The sequence below is a fragment of the Ranitomeya imitator genome, chromosome 1, assembly GCF_032444005.1.
Source record: "Ranitomeya imitator isolate aRanImi1 chromosome 1, aRanImi1.pri, whole genome shotgun sequence".
NCBI classification, from domain to species: Eukaryota; Metazoa; Chordata; class Amphibia; order Anura; family Dendrobatidae; genus Ranitomeya; species Ranitomeya imitator.
Window position 1 is genome coordinate 723,968,512 of NC_091282.1, and position 19,452 is coordinate 723,987,963.

The window sequence follows — 19,452 nt, forward strand, 5'->3', positions numbered from 1 at the left end:
CCTCTATACTATTCCAGATGAAGAAAAAAGTGACCGTGTCACCTTGCACAGTAACAGGACCTCTCCTCCCCCACACTGAAAACAATATCCTCAAGAATAATATCCTTTAATTAGCCCATACAGTAATAATATCCCATATTCTAGACCCATTGTGTCCACTCCTGTCTCGTTATTGCCCCCATAGTCATCCATAATAATATAACGCATCCCATATTCATATATAGTATAATGCACACCCATAGTCATACATTATGTATAATGCAACCCCATAGCAGTATAATGCACTCCATAGTGCAATGCACCCTCATAGCAGTATAATGCAGCCCCATAGGAGTATATTGTAGCCCCATAGGAGTATAATGCAGCTCCATAGGAGTATAATGCACCACCACAGCAGTATAATGCAGCCCCGTCGCAGTATAATGCAGCTCCATAGCAGTATAATGCAGCTCCATAGCAGTATAATGCCACCCCATAGCGTAGAGCGCAGCCCCATAGCCAGTATAATGCACCCCATAGTAGTATATTGCACCTCGAAAGTGTATAATGCAGCCACATACCGCGGCTTTAAAAAAAAAATAAAAATGTTTCTCCTTACCTGGCCGAAGTCCAGCGGTATCCGCTCGATACATCTAAGGCGCAGACCTTTCTTCCAGCGTATGACAGTGACATCATACGCTGGCGACGTGCGCTCTGACGTCAGCTGCTGGCCTGTGATTGGCTGGTGGCTGTTAACTGTTACCATGTAGGAAATCTCCTGCAACAAATTTTAACTGCTCGTGTGTCTTAGCATGCACGATCAGTTACTAAGCTGGCAGAATCTTGCCGCTGGGGGCCGGTGAGCAGAAAGGAGGGGGCCCACGGTTGACAAAACAGCCCAGAAGAAGAAGAGCTGCTCTGATGACATGGAGCAGTTGAATCGCCGGATAGAGCAGGCAGGTAACAATTATCTCCCTGTTAGTTTTTAGACACATAGTCCAAAAAAATAGTCTTAGACAACAAAAATGGTGCATCGACAGCCTGTGCTTGGTTTGAGCAGTCATTCTGTGCTGACCGTCCTTTTTCAGCAGCTGCTCCGTTTGGCTCATCGTTAGGCCTGTAGTATGTAAAAAAAAAACAAAAAAAAAAAAAAAACTTTCCACTAACCCCTTTATGACATTTGAAGTACTATCCTGTCCATGTGCCCTGGGCCTGTGTGACCATGGACGGGCTAGTACGTCATAGCGATCGGCCGCGCACACGGGTCATGTGCGGCCAATCGCGGCTGGGTGTAAGCTGATTCTCACAACTGACACCCGGTATTAAGTGCCAGGAGCGTTCACAGACCCCTCCCGGCACTTTAACCCCCAAAGTCAGTCTGCCTTTGGATCGGAGACCCCGCGGCGTGACACAGGGTCCCGATTGCTCCATGGAGACCCGATGTCTATAGTATGCAGATCTGCTTCATCTGCATGCTATAGAAACAATCAGCCTGCACAAAAGGATTGTCCCATAGTGGGAAAAAGTGTAAAAGTCAGAATGAATAAAAAAAAATAAAAAATTTAATTGTAAGAATATTTTAAAATTTAAAAAAAAAACCCCAATATTTATTCTATCACTAAATACATACCGTATATACTCGAGTATAAGCCGACCCGAGTATAAGCCGACCCCCCTAATTTTTCCCCAAAAAACTGGGAAAACTTATTGACTCGAGTATAAGCCTAGGGTGGAAATGCAGCATTTACCGGTGAATTTCAAAAATAAAAATAGATCATTATTTCCCCATAGCTGTGCCATACAGTGCTCTGCACCGTTCATATTTCCCCATAGCTGTGCCATATACGGTGCTCTGCACCGTTCATTGTGCCCCATAGATGTGCCATATACGGTGCTCTGCATCGTTCACTGTGCCCCATAGATGTGCCATATACGGTGCCCTGCACCGTTCACTGTGCCCCATAGATGTGCCATATACGGTGCCCTGCACCGTTCACTGTGCCCCATAGATGTGCCATATACGGTGCTGCACCGTTCACTGTGCCCCATAGATGTGCCATATACGGTGCCCTGCACCGTTCACTGTGCCCCATAGATGTGCCATATACGGTGCCCTTCACCGTTCACTGTGCCCCATAGATGTGCCATATACGGTGCTCCGCACCGTTCACTGTACCCCATAGATGTGCCATATACGGTGCCCTGCACCGTTCACTGTGCCCCATAGATGTGCCATATACAGTGCTCTGCACCGTTCACTGTGCCCCATAGATGCTCCACATAAATCTCTGCCCCGCCGCTGCTGCAATTAAAAAAAAAAAAACACATACTCACCTCCCTTGATTGCAGCTCCCGGCGTCTCGTTCCGGCGCCTCCATCTTCCCGGCGTCTCTGCTCTGACTGATCAGGCAGAGGGCGCCGCGCACACTATATGCGTCATCGCGCCCTCTGCCTGAACAGTCAGAGCGCAGACGCCGGGAAGATGGAGGCGCCGGCCGGGAAGATGGAGCGACGCTCGGCGGCTGGAACGAGGACAGGTGAATATGCTATACTTACCTAGTCCTGGCGATCCTCGCGCTGTCCCTCTGCCTGGTCTTCGGTGCCGCAGCTTCTTTCTCTATCAGCGGTCACCGGCACCGCTGATTAGAGGAATGAATAGGCGGCTCCACCCCTATGGGAGGTGGAGCCGCTTATTCATTTCTGTAATGAGCGGTCCCACGTGACTGCTGAAGAGGGGAAGAACTGCAGCACAGAAGACCGTGGGACGGCAGGGACAGCGCGAGGATCGCTGGGACTAGGTAAGTATGCCTCAGCGCCCTCACCCCCTCACCCGCCGACCCTGCCACCCACCTTGACTCGAGTATAAGCCGAGAGGGGCACTTTCAGCCCAAAATTTTGGGCTGAAAATCTCGGCTTATACTCGAGTATATACGGTATTTGAATGAAAAAAAAAAATCGAAACCATAAAAGTACACATATTTGGTATCCTCGCATCTGTAATGACCCGCCCTATAAAACTGCCCCACTATTTAACCCCTTTAGTGAACACCATAAAAAAAGGCAAAAAAACAATGCTTTATCATCATACCTCCGAACAAGAAGTGGAATAACACGCAATTAAAAAGACAGATATAAATAAACATGGTACCGCTGAAAACGTCATCTTGTCCCGCAAAAAACAAGCCGCCATACAGCTCCATCACAGGAAAAATAAAGTTATGGCTCTCAGAATAAAGCGATGCAAAAATAATTATTTTTTATATAAAATAGTTTTTATTGTATAAAAGCGCCAAAACCTAAAAAATATATAAATGAGGTGTCGCTGTAATCGTACTGACCCGAAGAATAAAACTGCCTTATCAATTTCACCACACGCGGAACAGTATAAACGCCCCCTCCCCCCCAAAATAAATTCATGAATTGCTGGTTTTTGTTCATTCAAAAAATGTCACGAACTCGTCCAGCAAAAAACAAGACCTCACATGACTCTGTGGACCAAAATACGCAAAAATTATAGCTCTCAAAATGTGATGCAGAAACTATTTTTTGCCATAAAAAGCGTCTTTTAGTGTGTGACAGCTGCCAAACATAAAAACCCGCTATATCGCCTCTTTCACACATCCTGATATTCTCCCCTGCTTGTGCCAATCGCCGGCAGAGCAGGGGAGAATGATGAGAGCCGTGTTCACCACCCGGTGCTGGGGACAGTGCTTACTGTAACGCTTTATTGTAATGCTTCTTCCTCAGCGCCGATGCGTGTCACATGGATGACATCCAAGTGTGTTATGCGTGTGCACGTGTGCTGGATGTTTTGTGGCCCATGCTGACATTAAAAAATGGACATGTCAGCGTGTTTTGCCCACGGCCACACGGTCCGTGGAAACACACGGACGTGCACAGAACCATTCACTTGAATAGGCAAATAGCGCTCTGTTCCTCTCGAGTCTCTCCGCTTGGCTGCCCAATGGTATAAAATTCTGTGACACACCCATGGTGTCAATATGATCACTGCACCCCTAGATGAATTAATTGAGAGGTGTAATTCGTAAAATGGGGTCACTTATGGGGGGGTTCTGCTGTTTTGGTACCTCATGGGTTCTCCCAGTGGGTCATGGCACCTGCAAAAAATAACAGTAAAATCTGGCGCTCCTTCCCTTCTGAGCTCTGCCATGTGCCAAAACAGTGGTTTACCCCCACATATGGGGTATCAGTATGCTCAGGACAAATTGCACAATAACTCTTGGGGTCCAATTTCTCCTGTTACCCATGGAAAAATAAAAAATTGGGGGCGAAAAGATCATATTTTTTCCGCAAAAATTATTTTTTAATTTTACGGCTCTACGTTATAAACTTCCGTGAAGCACTTGAGGGTTCAAAGAGCTCACCACACATCTAGATAAGTTCCTTGGGAGGTCTAGTTTCCAAAATGGGGTCACTTATGGGGGGTTTCCACTGTTTAGGCACATTAGAGGCTCTCCAAATGCGACATGACGCCCACAGACCATTCCATCAAAATCTGCACTCCGAGCCCCGACGTGCGCCCATACAGTAGTTTTCTCCCACATATGGGGTATCAGCGTACTCAAACTAAACAACAACTTTTGGGGTCCAATGTCTCGTGTTACCATTGGGAAAATAAAAAATTGGGGACTAAAAGATCATGTTTGGAAACAGGAACACATGGGCTACTTGCACAGTGAACAGTGCACAGTGAAGTCTGTAGGAACATGCTCACACACCACCAAGAAACTTGAAGACACAAAAGGGCATAGTAGAACTAAAAACACTCAGGTTCAAAAAAAATCACAGTAATCTGCAGGTGCTAGTAAAAAGATGTAAAAATCAGGGTATTTGGTTGATACGTTTTTTGCAAAAAATGTATACTAAGCTGCTCCACCAAACGTCAAGGTATACCCATATCAGAGCAGTCCTAACTGATGTATGCAATCCCTCTCTTATGTATTTAAAAACCTGATCATCTGTATATTACCTGTGTGAACAGGGTTCAGAGAGGAAAAGTCCATGTGGACATGCTGAGTGGAACAGCTTTTGTGCAGATAGCCCAAGAGGAGTGGTGGGTAACTCCCTAGTCTTGTAGACACAAGAGAACAATTATGGAAACAGGAACACATGGGCTGTTCCACTCAGCATGTCCACATGGACTTTTCCTCTCTGAACCCTGTTCACACAGGAAATATACAGATGATCAGGTTTTTAAATACATCAGATAGGGATTGCATACATCAGTTAGGACTGCTCTGATATGGGTATACCTTGACGTTTGGTGGAGCAGCTTAGTATACATTTTTTGCAAAAAACGTATCAACCAAATACCCTGTTTTTTTTACATCTTTTTACTAGCACTTGCAGATTACTGTGATTTTTTGAACCTGAGTGTTTTTGGTTCTACTATGCCCTTTTGTGTCTAAAAGATCATGTTTGTGGAAAAGATTTTTTTATTTTCATGCCTGGGCACATCAGTGGCTCTCCAAACGCGACATGGCGCCCGATCTCAATTCCAGCCAATTTTGCGTTGAAAAAGTAAAACGGCACTCCTTCCCTTCCAAGCTCTGCCGTGCGCCCAAACAGGGGTTTACTCCCACATATGGGGTATCAGTGTACTCAGGACAAATTGCACAACAACTTTGTCCAATTTCTCCTGTTAACATTGGGAAAATAAAAAAAAAATTGGATCTGAAGTAAATTTTTTGTGAAAAAAAATTGAATGTTCATTTTTTTTAAACATTCCAAAAATTCCTATGAAGCATAACTTCCTAACAAAAAAAAAACTGTTTCCAAAATTGTGCAGATGTAAAGTAGACATGAGGAAAATGTTACTTAAGTACTTTGTGTGACATATCTCTGATTTAAGGGCATGAAAATTCAAAGTTGGAAAACTACGAAATTTTGAACATTTTTGCCAAATTTCCGTTTTTTTTTTTCCACAAATAAACGCAGGTAATATCAAAGAAATTTTACCACTATCATAAAGTACAATATGTCCCGAGAAAATGTCAGAATCGCCGGGATCCGTGGAAGCGTTCCAGAGTTATAACCTCATAAATTAATGTTCTGGATCAGATTTTCATCAGTATCTGGTGGGGGGGGAGGAATACAGAAATTGCAAAGCTAAAAACAGACAGCACGAGGATACACATATGGGTGACTCCATTGTCCAGCTCCGTTAATAACATGAATAAATGAACAACCCCACAGAGTTTAATGGGTGCTGTTCTATCTGTAAAAACCCAGCTAAAACATGTATATGTAGAACAAACATCTGGAGGGTCAACGTGGTCAAATCAAGATTTTTTTTTTTACTGCGCTTTTCTGTAAAACAGCTTCCAGATGATGGCCGGTTTGACGCGATTTTGTGCTTTGTGGCAAAAAATAAGATTTGGCGATAGGAAGATTTAAGGACACCCATCATGTGCCTCCTTTGACTGAAAGCTACACCATTATCCCGTTTTTCTGTAAACAGAAAATTGCTTGTAAAAGTGGAGTTTCAAATTTAGATATATAAAAGATATACAGCAGAATAGTGGCCATGTATCTGCTCAACATATGACCACAACCCAGCAGACAAGTTTTACTATATTGCATCGCAATGTGCAGCACAGTGGTTTTTATGCCGCCAGGGCTTGTAGAATGCCGGGCTACCAGTGTAAAGTGCTACAGAGCACATGATTACTGTCTGCCGGTCCTTACAGTTGTCTGCATACAGGCTCTGATTCATTAAGACTGCCATTGTAGATGCCGCTTTTAATTTACAGGGTCCCACTGCAGTAAGGTGCACCTACTTAATTTAACGGAATCTGTCAGCAGGTTTTTGCAATCTGTAATCAAAGAGAAGCATGATGCAGGTGCAGAGAGCCCGATTCCAATGATGTGTCACTTACTAGGCTGCTTGCTGTAGTTTTGATAGAATCTCTGTTTTCTCTGCTGTAGATGTAAGCGAGCTTGGAACGCAGAGCTGTGTATAACCACACCCCTGATTGGCAGCTTCCTGTGTTCACTGTCAACAGCTGCCAATCAGTGGTGGGGGTGGGGTTAGACAGATTAGCTGAACTGCCTGGCATGTGGGACCTAGTCTTGTAGTGATAATCTTCTGCTGATAAAACACTGTTTATATTGTAACTGCCCGCAGTCTATAATAAGTGACACATCCCTGGATTCAGACTCTCTGACCCTACAGTATGCTGCTCTCAGAATAAATAACAAAAAGCTGCTCCATATTTATAAGAGGAGCACAGCAATGAATAAGTTGGGCACATCTTAGAATGCCGCGCACCTTCACTAGAAATGTTACTTTAATCAGGGACTAGTGATGAGCGAATATACTTGTTGCCCGGGTTTTCCTGAACACGCTCAGGTGACCTCCGAGTATTTGTTAGTGCTCGGAGATTTAGTTTTCATCGCGGCAGCTGAATGATTTACCGCTAGTAGCCAGGCTGATTACATGTGGGGGTTGCCTGGTTGGTAGGGAATCCCCACATGTAATCAAGCTGCCTAATAGCTGTAAATCATGCTGCTGAGGCGAAGAAAACGTAATCTCCGAGCAGTCACAAATACTCGGAGACCACCCGAGCGTGCTCAGGAAAACCCGAGCAACGAGTATATTCGCTCATCACTATCAGAGACCGTAATACATGTCTTCGGTTGGGTATGCCACATTCTAGACTTGTTGAAGAATTTGTCTGGCGGGTTTCGCCATGCCCTGTCTCGCCCATTTTGGCGAATATGACGGGGACTTGCATTAAAACACTAAGTTCCAAGTCGCCAAATTTTTCAGGCAACTTCCAAGTTATGCATAAACGTGACATTTTTGAAGATATATATTATACCACCTTTATAAATCGGGGTTATAAAGTGAACCTGACCATGGATTCATGCTGCATGACTGGCAGGCGGCATGAATCAGACCCTGGCCGCCTTACTGCGGCCCCTGTTATATGCATCTCAGATGACTAATCCGAGGTCCCCGGCCGCCCTGTGACACAGCCGTGAGTTTTACATTTTAAACTTTGCAGTTTATTAAATAAGAGGGTGCCGAATACATTAATCATTCTCCAAGTGTCCAATGTTGATAGATGTACATCAGAAGCAAAATGAACTGCGGACCCCCTATCAGCCCAAAGTGATCAGGCACGGCTGACTGTGTTGGGACGTGTGCACACGTGACAGATTAGTTGCAGATTACATTCCGTACCTCTAAATTGAGTTTCTTCTGCAGTATGTGCACAGATTTCTGAAACTGTCAGAAGTATGGGACCGTGGCTGACATTTCTGCAACATATCTGCTGCTGTGTATGAATTGGTCTTTAAGAGGTAGATTCGCTTTTGAAAAAGTGATCAATTTTAGGGACTAAATCCGTAAAATTGTGTCCTTTTTTTTTTTAGCCACGGTCTTTAAAAAAAATAAATAAAAACAAGTGATTTCACTGCAATGTGTGAATAGACCCCCAAGGCATTTCTTTTCCATCATCCCCCAATGGGGTGTGTTAAGGGGAAGCTAGCAGCATGAAATGCACAAGGGGTCCCAAATTTTAAAAAGCTCCGAATTGCTGACGTGTCTGCAGGGCGACTAATTTGGGTTTCTGCCTGATCAGCTCTCCTTATACACAAATAGGGAGAAACAATCTCCACAATCAGGACACACAAATTATGAAAGGTGGTGCACATGGATTAGTCCCTTTGTGAAAGATCGCTGGGCATCACTTGAAGTGTGATACTCTGCTCCTGTATCAGAGAGTGAGCGTATATATTCATATTTTGGAAAGAATAATTCCCATCCAGCATTTCACAACCAGATACTCCAAAGTCTAGAGCCTCGTCCCTGCATGCACAGGGTCACCTCTGTCTCATGGCACATGGATGCTTAGCTGTTCTTTGGCCATGCTAATGTCCCTGGCCCATTCACAGATTTCCGACGCTTTTAGTGAGAGAATCCAGAAGTTGAAAATAGTGGTATTTCAGGTCATACTCCATATCATACCAGAAATTCACTGAAAAGGGAAAAGACAACCATTAATTATAAAGATTGCAATGTCTAGTGGCCCTGAATGCTGCATTTTGTGCTGGAGAACAGGGTTGTGCAGCCGATTCCTGCAAGTATCTTCCAGATGAATGAGACAATTCAGCAACAGACCTGAACATACTTTTACGTGCCATGTCTATTAGTACAACCCCTGGCAAAAATTATAGAATCACCGGCCTTGGAGGATGTTCATTCAGTTGTTTAATTTTGCAGAAAAAAAACAGATCACAGACATGGCACAAAACTAAAGTCATTTCAAATGGCAACTTTCTGGCTTTAGGAAACACTAAAAAAAAAAAATCAAGAACAAAAAATGTGGTAGTCAGGTTGTCATGGACCATTTTCTTCAACTTCCACCAAAGATTTTCAATTGGATTGGGATCCGGACTATTTGCAGGCCATGACATTGACCTTATGTGTCTTTTTTCAAGGAATGTTTTTACAGTTTTTGCTCTAAGGCAGGATGCATTATCAAAAATGATTTCATCATCCCCAAACATCCTTTCAATTGATGGGATAAGTGTCCAAAATATCAACATAAACTTGTGCTTTTATTGAAGCTGTAATAACAGCCATCTCCCCAGTGCCTTTACCTGACATGCAGTCCCATATCATCAATGACTGTGGAAATTTGCATGTTCTCTTTAAGCAGTCATCTTTATAAATCTCATTGGAACGGCACCAAACAAAAGTTCCAGCATCATCACCTTGCCCAATGCAGATTTGCGATTCATCACTGAATATGACTTTCATCCAGTCATCCACAGTCCAAAATTGCTTTTCCTTAGCCCATTGTAACCTTGTTTTTTTCTGTTTAGGTGTTAATGATGGCTTTCATTTAGCTTTTCCATATGTAAATCACATTTCCTTTGGGCGGTTTCTTACAGTTCAGTCACAGATGTTGACTCCAGTTTCAACCTATTCGTTCATTTCTTTTGTTGTGCATTTCCTGTTTTGGAGACATATTGCTTGAAGTTTCCGGTCTTGACGCTTTGATGTCTTCCTTGGTCTACCAGTATGTTTGCTTTTAACAACCTTCCCATGTTGTTTGTATTTAATTCAGATTTTAGACACAGCTGACTGAACAACCAACATCTTTTGCAACATTGCGTGATGATTTACCCTCTTTTAAGAGTTTGATAATCCTCTCCTTTGTTTCATTTGACATCTCTCATGTTGGAGCCATGATTCATGTCAGTCCACTTGGTGCAACAGCTCTCCAAGGTGTGATCACTCCTTTTTAGATACAGACTAATGAGCAGATCTAATTTGATGCAGGTATTAGTTTTGGGAATGAAAATTTACAGGGTGATTCCATAATTTCTTTCCTCAGAATTAAGTGATTCCATAATTTTTCCCATATGCTTGGTTAAAAAAAGTAAGCATTACTGACTACCACATTTTTTGTTCTTGATTTATTTTAGTGTTTCTTAAAGCCAGAAAGTTGCCATTTGAAATTACTTTAGTTTTGTGCCATGTCTGTGATCTGCTTTTTTATGTACAAAATTAAACAACTGAATGAACATCCTCCAAGGCCAGTGATTCCATAATTTTTGCCAGGGGTGTATAGACGGGAGGTCGTGTAGTTTTATTTACTTCTGCATTCCCTGTGGAGAGATGCTGCTAAGTGCCAGATGAGAAATCTGCATTCATCCTTCTAGATGTACAGCATCATCTCTCCATGCCCAATGCAGAAACGAGGAGTGCTGGACAATAGCGATGAGCAAGTATGCTGGGATAAGATGTTATCTGAGCATGCTCCTGTGCTAACCGAGTTACTTCGGCGTGCCCGAATACTATGTTCGAGTCCCTGTGGCTGCATGTCTCACGGCTGTTTGCCAACCATAACACATGCGGGGATTGACTGTTTGTTAGACAATCCCTGCATGTGCTGCGGCTGTCGAGCAGCTGCGGGGACATATTTTTCGAGCACGCCAAAGACACTCAGTTAGCACCCGAGCATGCTCAGATAACACACCAGTGCATGCTCACTCATGACTACTGCACAACTCTTTACATCTGAAGTTGCAGTGTTCAGTAATTCCTTTTGTTTTCCAGTTTAGCAGAAATCCTGTTGCCTCGGCTGCAGTTTCTTTAATGGGAACCTGTCACCCCCAAAATCGAAGGTCAGCTAAGCCCACCAGCTTCAGGGGCTTATCTACAGCATTCTGGAATGCATTCTGTAATGCTGTAGATAAGCCCCCGATGTATCCTGAAAGATGAGAAAAAGAGGTTAGATTATATTCACCCAGGGGCGGTCCCGATGCGGTCTGGTCCGATGGGTGTCGCGGTCCGGTCTGGGGCCTCCGATCTTCAGCAGATGACGTCCTCTTCTTGTCGTCACGCTGTGGCTCCGGCGCAGGTGTACTTTGTCTGCCCTGTTGAGAGCAGAGCAAAGTATTGCAGTGAGCAGGTGCCGGGCCTCTCTAACCTTTCCCAGCGCCTGCGCACTGCAGCACTTTGCTTTGCCCTCAACAGGGCAGACAAAGTACGCCGGAGCTGCAGCATGAAGACCAGAAGAGGACGTCATCATAAGAAGATGGGAGGCCCCGGACCCCGACGTCTATCGTACCGGGACCGCCCCTGGGTGAGTATAATCTAACCTCTTTTTCTCATCTTTTAGGATACATCGGGGGCTTATCTACAGCATTACAGAATGCTTTAGATAAGCCCCTGATGCTGGTGGGCTTATCTCACCTTCGATTTTGGGGGTGACAGGTTCCCTTTAAAAAAAAAATTAAACAAAGCCTCCTCAGGTCCACTGCTGAGTCTCTGCCATTACTTCCAGGGTCTGATAGTGTTTGTAGCACTGACATATCGCTAGCGCTGCAGTCAGTGAGCTCAGTGGCTCTGGCCAAGTTGCCAGTACAAGCCACGATTTGCTGCAGCGCCATTCCTGTCAATTCAGTGATGCAGACAATAACATCCTCAGAGCCTGACCCGGGGAGGGTGAGTAAAGCATAGTTTTGCTGTTTTTTTTTTTTTTTAAATAAACAAACCCATAATACCTCACCTGCTATACAACCATGGGATTGGCGGACATGATGAAACCAAAGAGAAGGCAGATACAGCATTTCTCCGGCCTTCACCGTCACATGCAGAGGTCGGCTTTCACCGTACGATGGATATAAACTCAGATCTGGCTCCAGAGGGTCAACAGGAATCCAAGGAACCTAAGGAAGAGCACAAGGCCGACAGCTGTCAATCATCAAACTCATACATGACGTTTACAGGGCTCTCTGCATTGAATGGAGACTGGAGGAATCACTGCAGACTTTAGGAACTAATCATACCGTACCGCTTCAGGATGCATCTAAAATTTCCATTTTAGCCATGCAATAAATCTTTTCATAGACATCAGTATGAAATATCCTAAGGCCAACAATCACGGTCTGGGGACGAATTGGCTGCAGGTCTCCAGCTCCAAACATAAAGTGGTCTCCTGCAGAAACTTTCTGATTGACATTCGTCTGCCCCAGTCCTGATGAAGAGATTGCAGATCTTGTAGTGACTTGTCACCCAGCAGGGTGCACACATTCCCCTTCGCGTTGTATTATTCATTTGTATCGGAAAACCCAGAAGATCAGTGGTGCATGGGTCAAATCTGCAAAAGCTTTTTCTTTCGGAAAATATTCTCTAAAAACCGAAGCTTTATATTTCTACAGTCATTATGGGAATTAATAGTATGTCCCTCATCCTGGAGATGAACATGGTAGACCGTTCTCTATGACTTTTACCTTGTCTGCATGCTCCTGGTCTATAACCTCAAATGTCCCATCTTCATTAACCCTATATGTGGCCGGCTGGTACGTTTCTAAAATATGCAAATAAAAAAACACCTTGTAAGCATCATTGTCACGTGCTCATTATGAGAAAGAGCAAAAGGAGGCCATAACAAAATCTACATATAAAATGGCAGGGTACAGACCATTATTCTGTGCTGAAAAAAAAGTGACGGAGACTCAGGATGGGTCTCACAAAAAGATGGCACACCCTAGAGAATCTACATGACTCCAGCCTGTGACATATAGCCCATTGTATAATGATAATTATTGGGAAAAGTCCCATACACAGACTGATGGACACATGATTACACTGGACATACCGTAAGGTATAAAGGGGCGGTCACTGGGTGGGTGAAGAACAAAATGCTTCTCTCCTGAAATGACGCAGTAGAGGTTCTCGTAGTGATCTTTGTGCACTGGAAGAAACGGGCATCATGTCAGCCGCAGGTTCACTACTAGGAAATCTGCTCCATTCAACTACATTTTTTGTCAAAGTAACAGAACGTGAATGAGCATTTTTTTCTGATTTTGCAATAAAAATTAATGAGCAGATCGATCCAAGTGCGAAATGGTATTGTACAGGGTGCACAGATGAAAGGGTTAGTCCTAATGTATGTACACACCTCACAAAAAGTTTATGCTATTTGGCTTTCGGGTGAAGTTTCAGGATAATCCTAAAATGCCCTCTAACCTTTTCAGGTGAACTTAATGTGACGTCTCTGAACGCCCATGACCAACTGTTCAATGTCCTAGTACTTTTTGCACAAGTTGCTGTTCTCTAACAAGGAACTTAATGGCAAAACTCACAACAAGTGTTTGGTCCATGAGTCGCCCAATAAATTTTGAGGGTCAGTTAGAATGGTTATTTAACAGTCGTCCTGCATCACCCTGGTCACATGTTGACATCAGGAGACCAAGACGACACCAAACAATTGATAAACACTTTCACCATTGCAAACTTCAAAAGCAGCATGTTGTCAGACGAAAGTGGCCCCTGATCTTAGATAGTCACAGAGTCATCAGCAGGGTGCAACAGAGATACAGGAAGAGTCACAGAACGGCAGAGAAGTGGACGTCTTCTGCCACATCCCACACCGATGACTGCTTCATTGTGAAAAATTACCCTTCAAAACTAGATGATGATGAATGCCACACAACCCCAAGCACATGCAAGGGAGGCGAGAGGCAGCCAAGTGTCACATCAGACCATTCATAACCATTTACATCAGCGTGGTTTGTGTGCTAGAGGACCTGCAAGGTACCAAACCCCACCATCGGTCACAGGCGTTATCTACGCTGGACCAGGGGACCTCAGAGCTATTTCACTGATGAAAGGAGATTCACAATGAGCAGAAATGATGGACAACACAGGCCTAATTGAATCTTCATGGACGACAATGCTCCAGTTCTTTGAGGTCCCATCATTAGGGAACGGCTGCTGGAGACTGGGGGCATTCACATGGAGCGGCCTGCAATATCTCCAGACATATGTCTCCAGAAACCTATGGGATCAGCTGAGTCGCCGTGTAGAGCCTCGTAACTCTCTACCCCAGAACCTCAATGACTTGAGGGCCACCCTTGAAGAAGAGTGGGACACCTTGCCTCAGACAATAACTCGCCTTATGAACAGCAGTACACATCGTCACCTGGAATTAATGCTCAAGGCGTCGTGACATGTTTTTGAGATCCACCATTTACCCACCACTGTTCTTGGCTTTTGTTTCACTAAATTGTTTGAGATAAATGAATCACCATTTCTGCTTCTACTTAAATGTCCGACTCATGAGAAAATATCACTGTAGCAGGAATTTTTATGTTTTCCATCAATTTCACCTGAAAGTCAAATATCCCTAAATTTTTGTGAGTATTGTATTAAGTTATCCACTAAAAAGTCTACTGGAGCCCCCACGAACCTGAGAACAAGGCTTTGGAACCTGGCTCTATAAAGCCGTACAGTCCTCCATGGCACAGAGTTGCGCATGCTCGAGCCCTGCACCATTCATTGTCTATGGGACTGCTACAGAAAGTATGGGCTCTGCATTCTATGCCTAGCAGTCTCAAAGACAATGAGTGGAGAGGAGGTTGAGCATGTGCACCTCTGTTCTTTGCAAGATGGGGCTTTATAAAGTCCAGTTTCTAGGTGCGGGCCATTTGTCTGTACAGTTAGTATCACAGGCAAAGTGAAGGCTCACTAATCATGTTCACGGCGTGCATGCTCAGACACGGCGTGCATGCTCAGACACGGCGTGCATGCTCAGACACGGCGTGCATGCTCAGACACGGCGTGCATGCTCAGACACGGCGTGCATGCTCAGACACGGCGTGCATGCTCAGACACGGCGTGCATGCTCAGACACGGCGTGCATGCTCAGACACGGCGTGCATGCTCAGACACGGCGTGCATGCTCAGACACGGCGTGCATGCTCAGACACGGCGTGCATGCTCAGACACGGCGTGCATGCTCAGACACAGACAAAATCAACCGATTCATGACTACTCAGCCAGATTCTGTGCCCAGAAGAGGGGTAGATCTGACAAAACAGTGCAGACAGGAGGAGCTACCCTCCAATAAATCGTCACCCAACATGAGAGGCACTTAGAGAATTGCGGCAATAAAATATTTTGAGGGGTTAGGACAAATAAAAATCAAAAAGTAGAGTAAAACCCTGTAGGATGCACACATGCTGCTCTCCTGTAGCGTGCCACTAACATCAATGAACACGTCCACAGTGAGGAGATCCTCCAAAGATAAAGTAAAGGGCCCACATGATATAGTGTGCCCAGAATACATGCCTATACTAATCCTGATAGCGGCACTTGTGTGTACTCACAGGACGTTATCGCTGCAGATTCTCCCAGCCAGAAATTCACGGCATCAGGACACTTCCCTGTACCAATAAGAGAACAAAACATATTTCATTAATCTCTAGTTAAATGGACTAGTCTGGTCCGATTTCAACAAGGCAGGCGGTGCTTCACAACAGCAGGAGGGCGATTGTGGATGAAGAGCAGTGAGACTATAGTAAATCCTTGCAAATGTAAAAGTTCATGGAGCGGATTCATCAATCAGTTTTCATCTGAATTCTGGCAAAAAAAAAACACTTTTTGAAATGTCACAAACTTTTTGAGGCAGCTCACAATTGTGCAAAAGTTTTGTGCCTTTTGGCATTCTCGACTACAGTCCCAACTAGGTTCACCTACTTTTTTGTACACTGGTTACAGCTTACCCGGGAACAGGTGGTTGAGCATGGCCGATAAATTCAGTCGCATTTAAGGTACAAAAGTGTTGTAAGCTACGATAGAAATGTAATTCAATCAGTGACTGGAGCAAATATTTTTTTTGCAATGGCACCTGGCAGCTAAAACATGTACCAAATTCTTTAAGAGGTGTGCACCTCCAGCACGACCGTCACAAAGTGCAGGTCTGGATGAATTGGAGACAACGTCCCCCCATTAGGAATGACGTTTCGTACACAGGTCTTAACGAGAAGGATATAGCAATAAGATGTGCCAACTTCATTAGTAGGCGTGCATCTCTTAATGAGTTTGGTGCATTTTATTGGTGGCGTGCACCTTGCCCGAAATGCTACCGGAGGAGAGTAACATTTCTGGCATAAAAACCCAGCCAGTTTTGAAAAATGTGATGGACAGAGTAGCTGTGCCCAGTCTCCTCCCCAGATAAACCCATTTTAGCGGAGATGCCTGAAAACACCAAAAGTTGGAACATTTTTATGCAATTCTGCGTTGTGCAAAAATTTTGTGACTTGAAAAAAAAAAGGCACTAAAAGAAGAGCACCCAAACTTGGGGGCAAGGAAACCTCCAGTGATTGACCACCATCATTTTACCTAGTGCCTCACTCATCCAAGGAATATGACTCTCCACATCTCCTACAAGCTCGGGAAACTCTTCGGTCAGGTTGGAGCACTGTTTCTGGATGTAGAAGACACCCGGAGAAGTCGTCCTCTTCTCAATAACATCCAGAACATCAGCAAAATTCATTGTTCTCTCCTCCGGCATCACAAACTTGTTGTCGTACACGGCATCTGCGTAGCCGTTGGGAGTGACGGCCACACTCACAGCCTTGGATCCTATACATTCCCTTCATGTGAAAAAAAAAAAACAAAAGCTACAAGTCAGCTGTCCAGGATGTACTGATAGGGAACTTAGATTGTGAGCCCCAATGGGGACAGTGATGATGATGTCTGGAAAGCGCTGCGGAATTAATGGTGCCATATAAGTGAGTAGACTAAATATAGAGCAAGTGATTAGATGATCGCAGGTTCAAATCCCCCAAGGAGACTAACAAATACAATAAAAAGTGGAAAAACTAATTTTGAAAAACAATGAAAATATTAAAAACACAAAAATTCAAATCACCCCTCTTTTCCCCCATTCAGAATAAAGATATAAAAAAAAATACATAGTGGTACTACTGAATCCATAAAAGTCCGAAATAACAAAACGAAAAACTCTGTAAAGGAAAAAAAAAAATAAAAAAAATAAACACCAAAAGTTTGGAGTTGTTTTTTTTTTAAGCTGGTGTAATGCCGCAAAAAAATTACCAAGAAGCAATGAAAAGGTCTTTTTCATCCAAAAATAGTATTGATAAAAATGGCGGCTCGCGAGGCAAAAAATAAGCCCTCACACACACCAACAACCAAAAAAATTAAAACGTTATGATGGCAATATCAAATATATATATTTTTTCTTACAAATTTTTTTTTTCCACTACCAAAATATTAAATTTTTTTTTACTAGTTTGGTATCTTACTGACCTGGACAATCTCGATGCCAATTTATTTTTACCACACAATTTATGTCACAAAAACAATTTCCAAAACACAATGTCTGAATTACATTTGTGGGGGTTTTTTCCGCAATATCACCACACTTCACGCAATTTTTCCCCTTTTTCCAGTACACTACAGGGTAAAATTAATGGGGTCATTCAAAAGTACAACTTGTCCTGTAAAACACAAGTCCTCTTTGTGGACTGAAAAAAAAATATGGCTTTTGGAAGAGGGGGAAGGACAAACAAAAACAGAAATTGGCCATGTTGGGAAGGGGTTGAGACATATTTCCAAAAATCATTAAAAAAAAACAAAAAAACAAACTAAAACAAAAAGTCTGATGACCTGTAAGAGGGTTTCCATTTATCAGCGGTAGTCTAGACTGATGGTGACACTAGCAGATGTTCAACCACTGGTGTCACTTACAGGAAGATGTCCGCCGGGTCTGGATAGAGGAAGACCAGCAAGTGACGAGTTATTTTTTACATGATCTGAGTTAGTCAAAGTTATCTGTACACAAAAAGGCAGAAATATCACCGATACCTGAAATCTATAAGAACTACAGCTCCCGTACCGGAGGTAATCTAATGTCCATCTGTGCAGCGCTGGCCAGTGGTTAAAGGCATTGCGGATAATACACGGTCGGTTTGGACACAGCCATTCTCTATGAAACTGCAGAGGAGACGGCGGCTCTTCTAGATACGGAACACAGTCGGTGCCATGTAGATCTGGGAGAAAGGAGAAAAGGGAACGGCGCACATCACAGGCTAAAGAGAAAGAAGACAGACCAGAAATGTCCCACCACTGCAATCCGTGTCCACAAGCCAAACGTCTACAGGAAGAGAGACACCTTTTACAGCAGCAAAGTTTGGGTCCTCATTGTCATCTATGGGGTTCAGGTTCAAATTCAACCCAACAGAATTTTCATTTGTTAAAGGGGATGTCTCATTTCAAAAAAGGGTCTCCAAAATGCTCAGTCAGAATTAAGCAGTGTCCGCAGACTGGCCATTCATTGCCTATCCCCCAACTGTCCCAAGTACCATAGACAATGAATGGAGCAGCAGAGAACTTTGTATCACCACAGCATTTCAGAGCCCTGTTCTTGGGATCGGTACGGGTTCATGGATAGGGGGTTACTGGCAAAATTGGGATAACCCCTTTAAGGTCTATAAAGGTTGTTAAAAAAAAGTACCAAAATTATTTCATAAAAAGGTGTTTAAATTTACAACTTTATAAAAAAAAAAAATCACTTATTTTCTACTGACATTTCTTTTCTAATACAAGTTGCATACAACAGCCGCTAGGGGGAGCTTTATGCTGACACATTGTACAGCCGCTATTGAAATGAATGGGAGCGCCATAGTACGCGCCACCTAGTGGCGGCTGTCTGCACACTTTGTAAGTGTATTTTATGTGTGACACGAGATTTCATCCACTGTAGATGTCAATAACAGGAATATAAACCGCGCCAGCAGCACCTACAGCTGAGAATAGCGAGTACACGCGGCCATCTCCATTCGCTACACTCACCCCGGACCTCCTCTGAAAAGTCCCGCAGACACCTCCATACCGCGTCTCTCACCGTAGTCGCCGCCATCTTACTTCTCTAATAACGTCACGTGACGTAAGAACAAGTCACATGGCTCACAGCAGCTGCCTATAGACGCCAGCGCCCTCCGTGTTCTGCAGCTCAGGACAGCGCCACCTGCTGGTCTCTCCTAGTATTACCGAACACTAGAGAAGGAACCAATGAATCAATCCAGTTGTATTGATGTAGCTATATATTCCAATGCGTCTGTGACAAACAGAACTCTAAACGCAGGTGTGAATTGAGCCTAATGTTATAGCACTAACTGTAC

At 43.8% G+C, this 19,452-nt stretch overlaps 1 protein-coding gene across 1 annotated transcript; it reads right to left on the reverse strand.

Moving 5' to 3' along the window:
* Positions 1–7,992: 7,992 nt before the first annotated feature.
* JMJD7 (jumonji domain containing 7) lies at positions 7,993–19,220 on the reverse strand. Its single transcript, XM_069732527.1, has 8 exons — positions 19,124–19,220; positions 18,168–18,321; positions 16,649–16,902; positions 15,634–15,690; positions 13,122–13,217; positions 12,754–12,830; positions 12,030–12,189; positions 7,993–8,984 (listed from the first exon to the last, which is right to left on the reverse strand). The coding sequence occupies exons 1-8, from the start codon at positions 19,188–19,190 to the stop codon at positions 8,896–8,898; spliced, it is 954 nt and encodes a 317-aa protein (XP_069588628.1). The 5' UTR covers positions 19,191–19,220; the 3' UTR covers positions 7,993–8,895.
* Between the last annotated feature and the right edge of the window lie 232 nt (positions 19,221–19,452).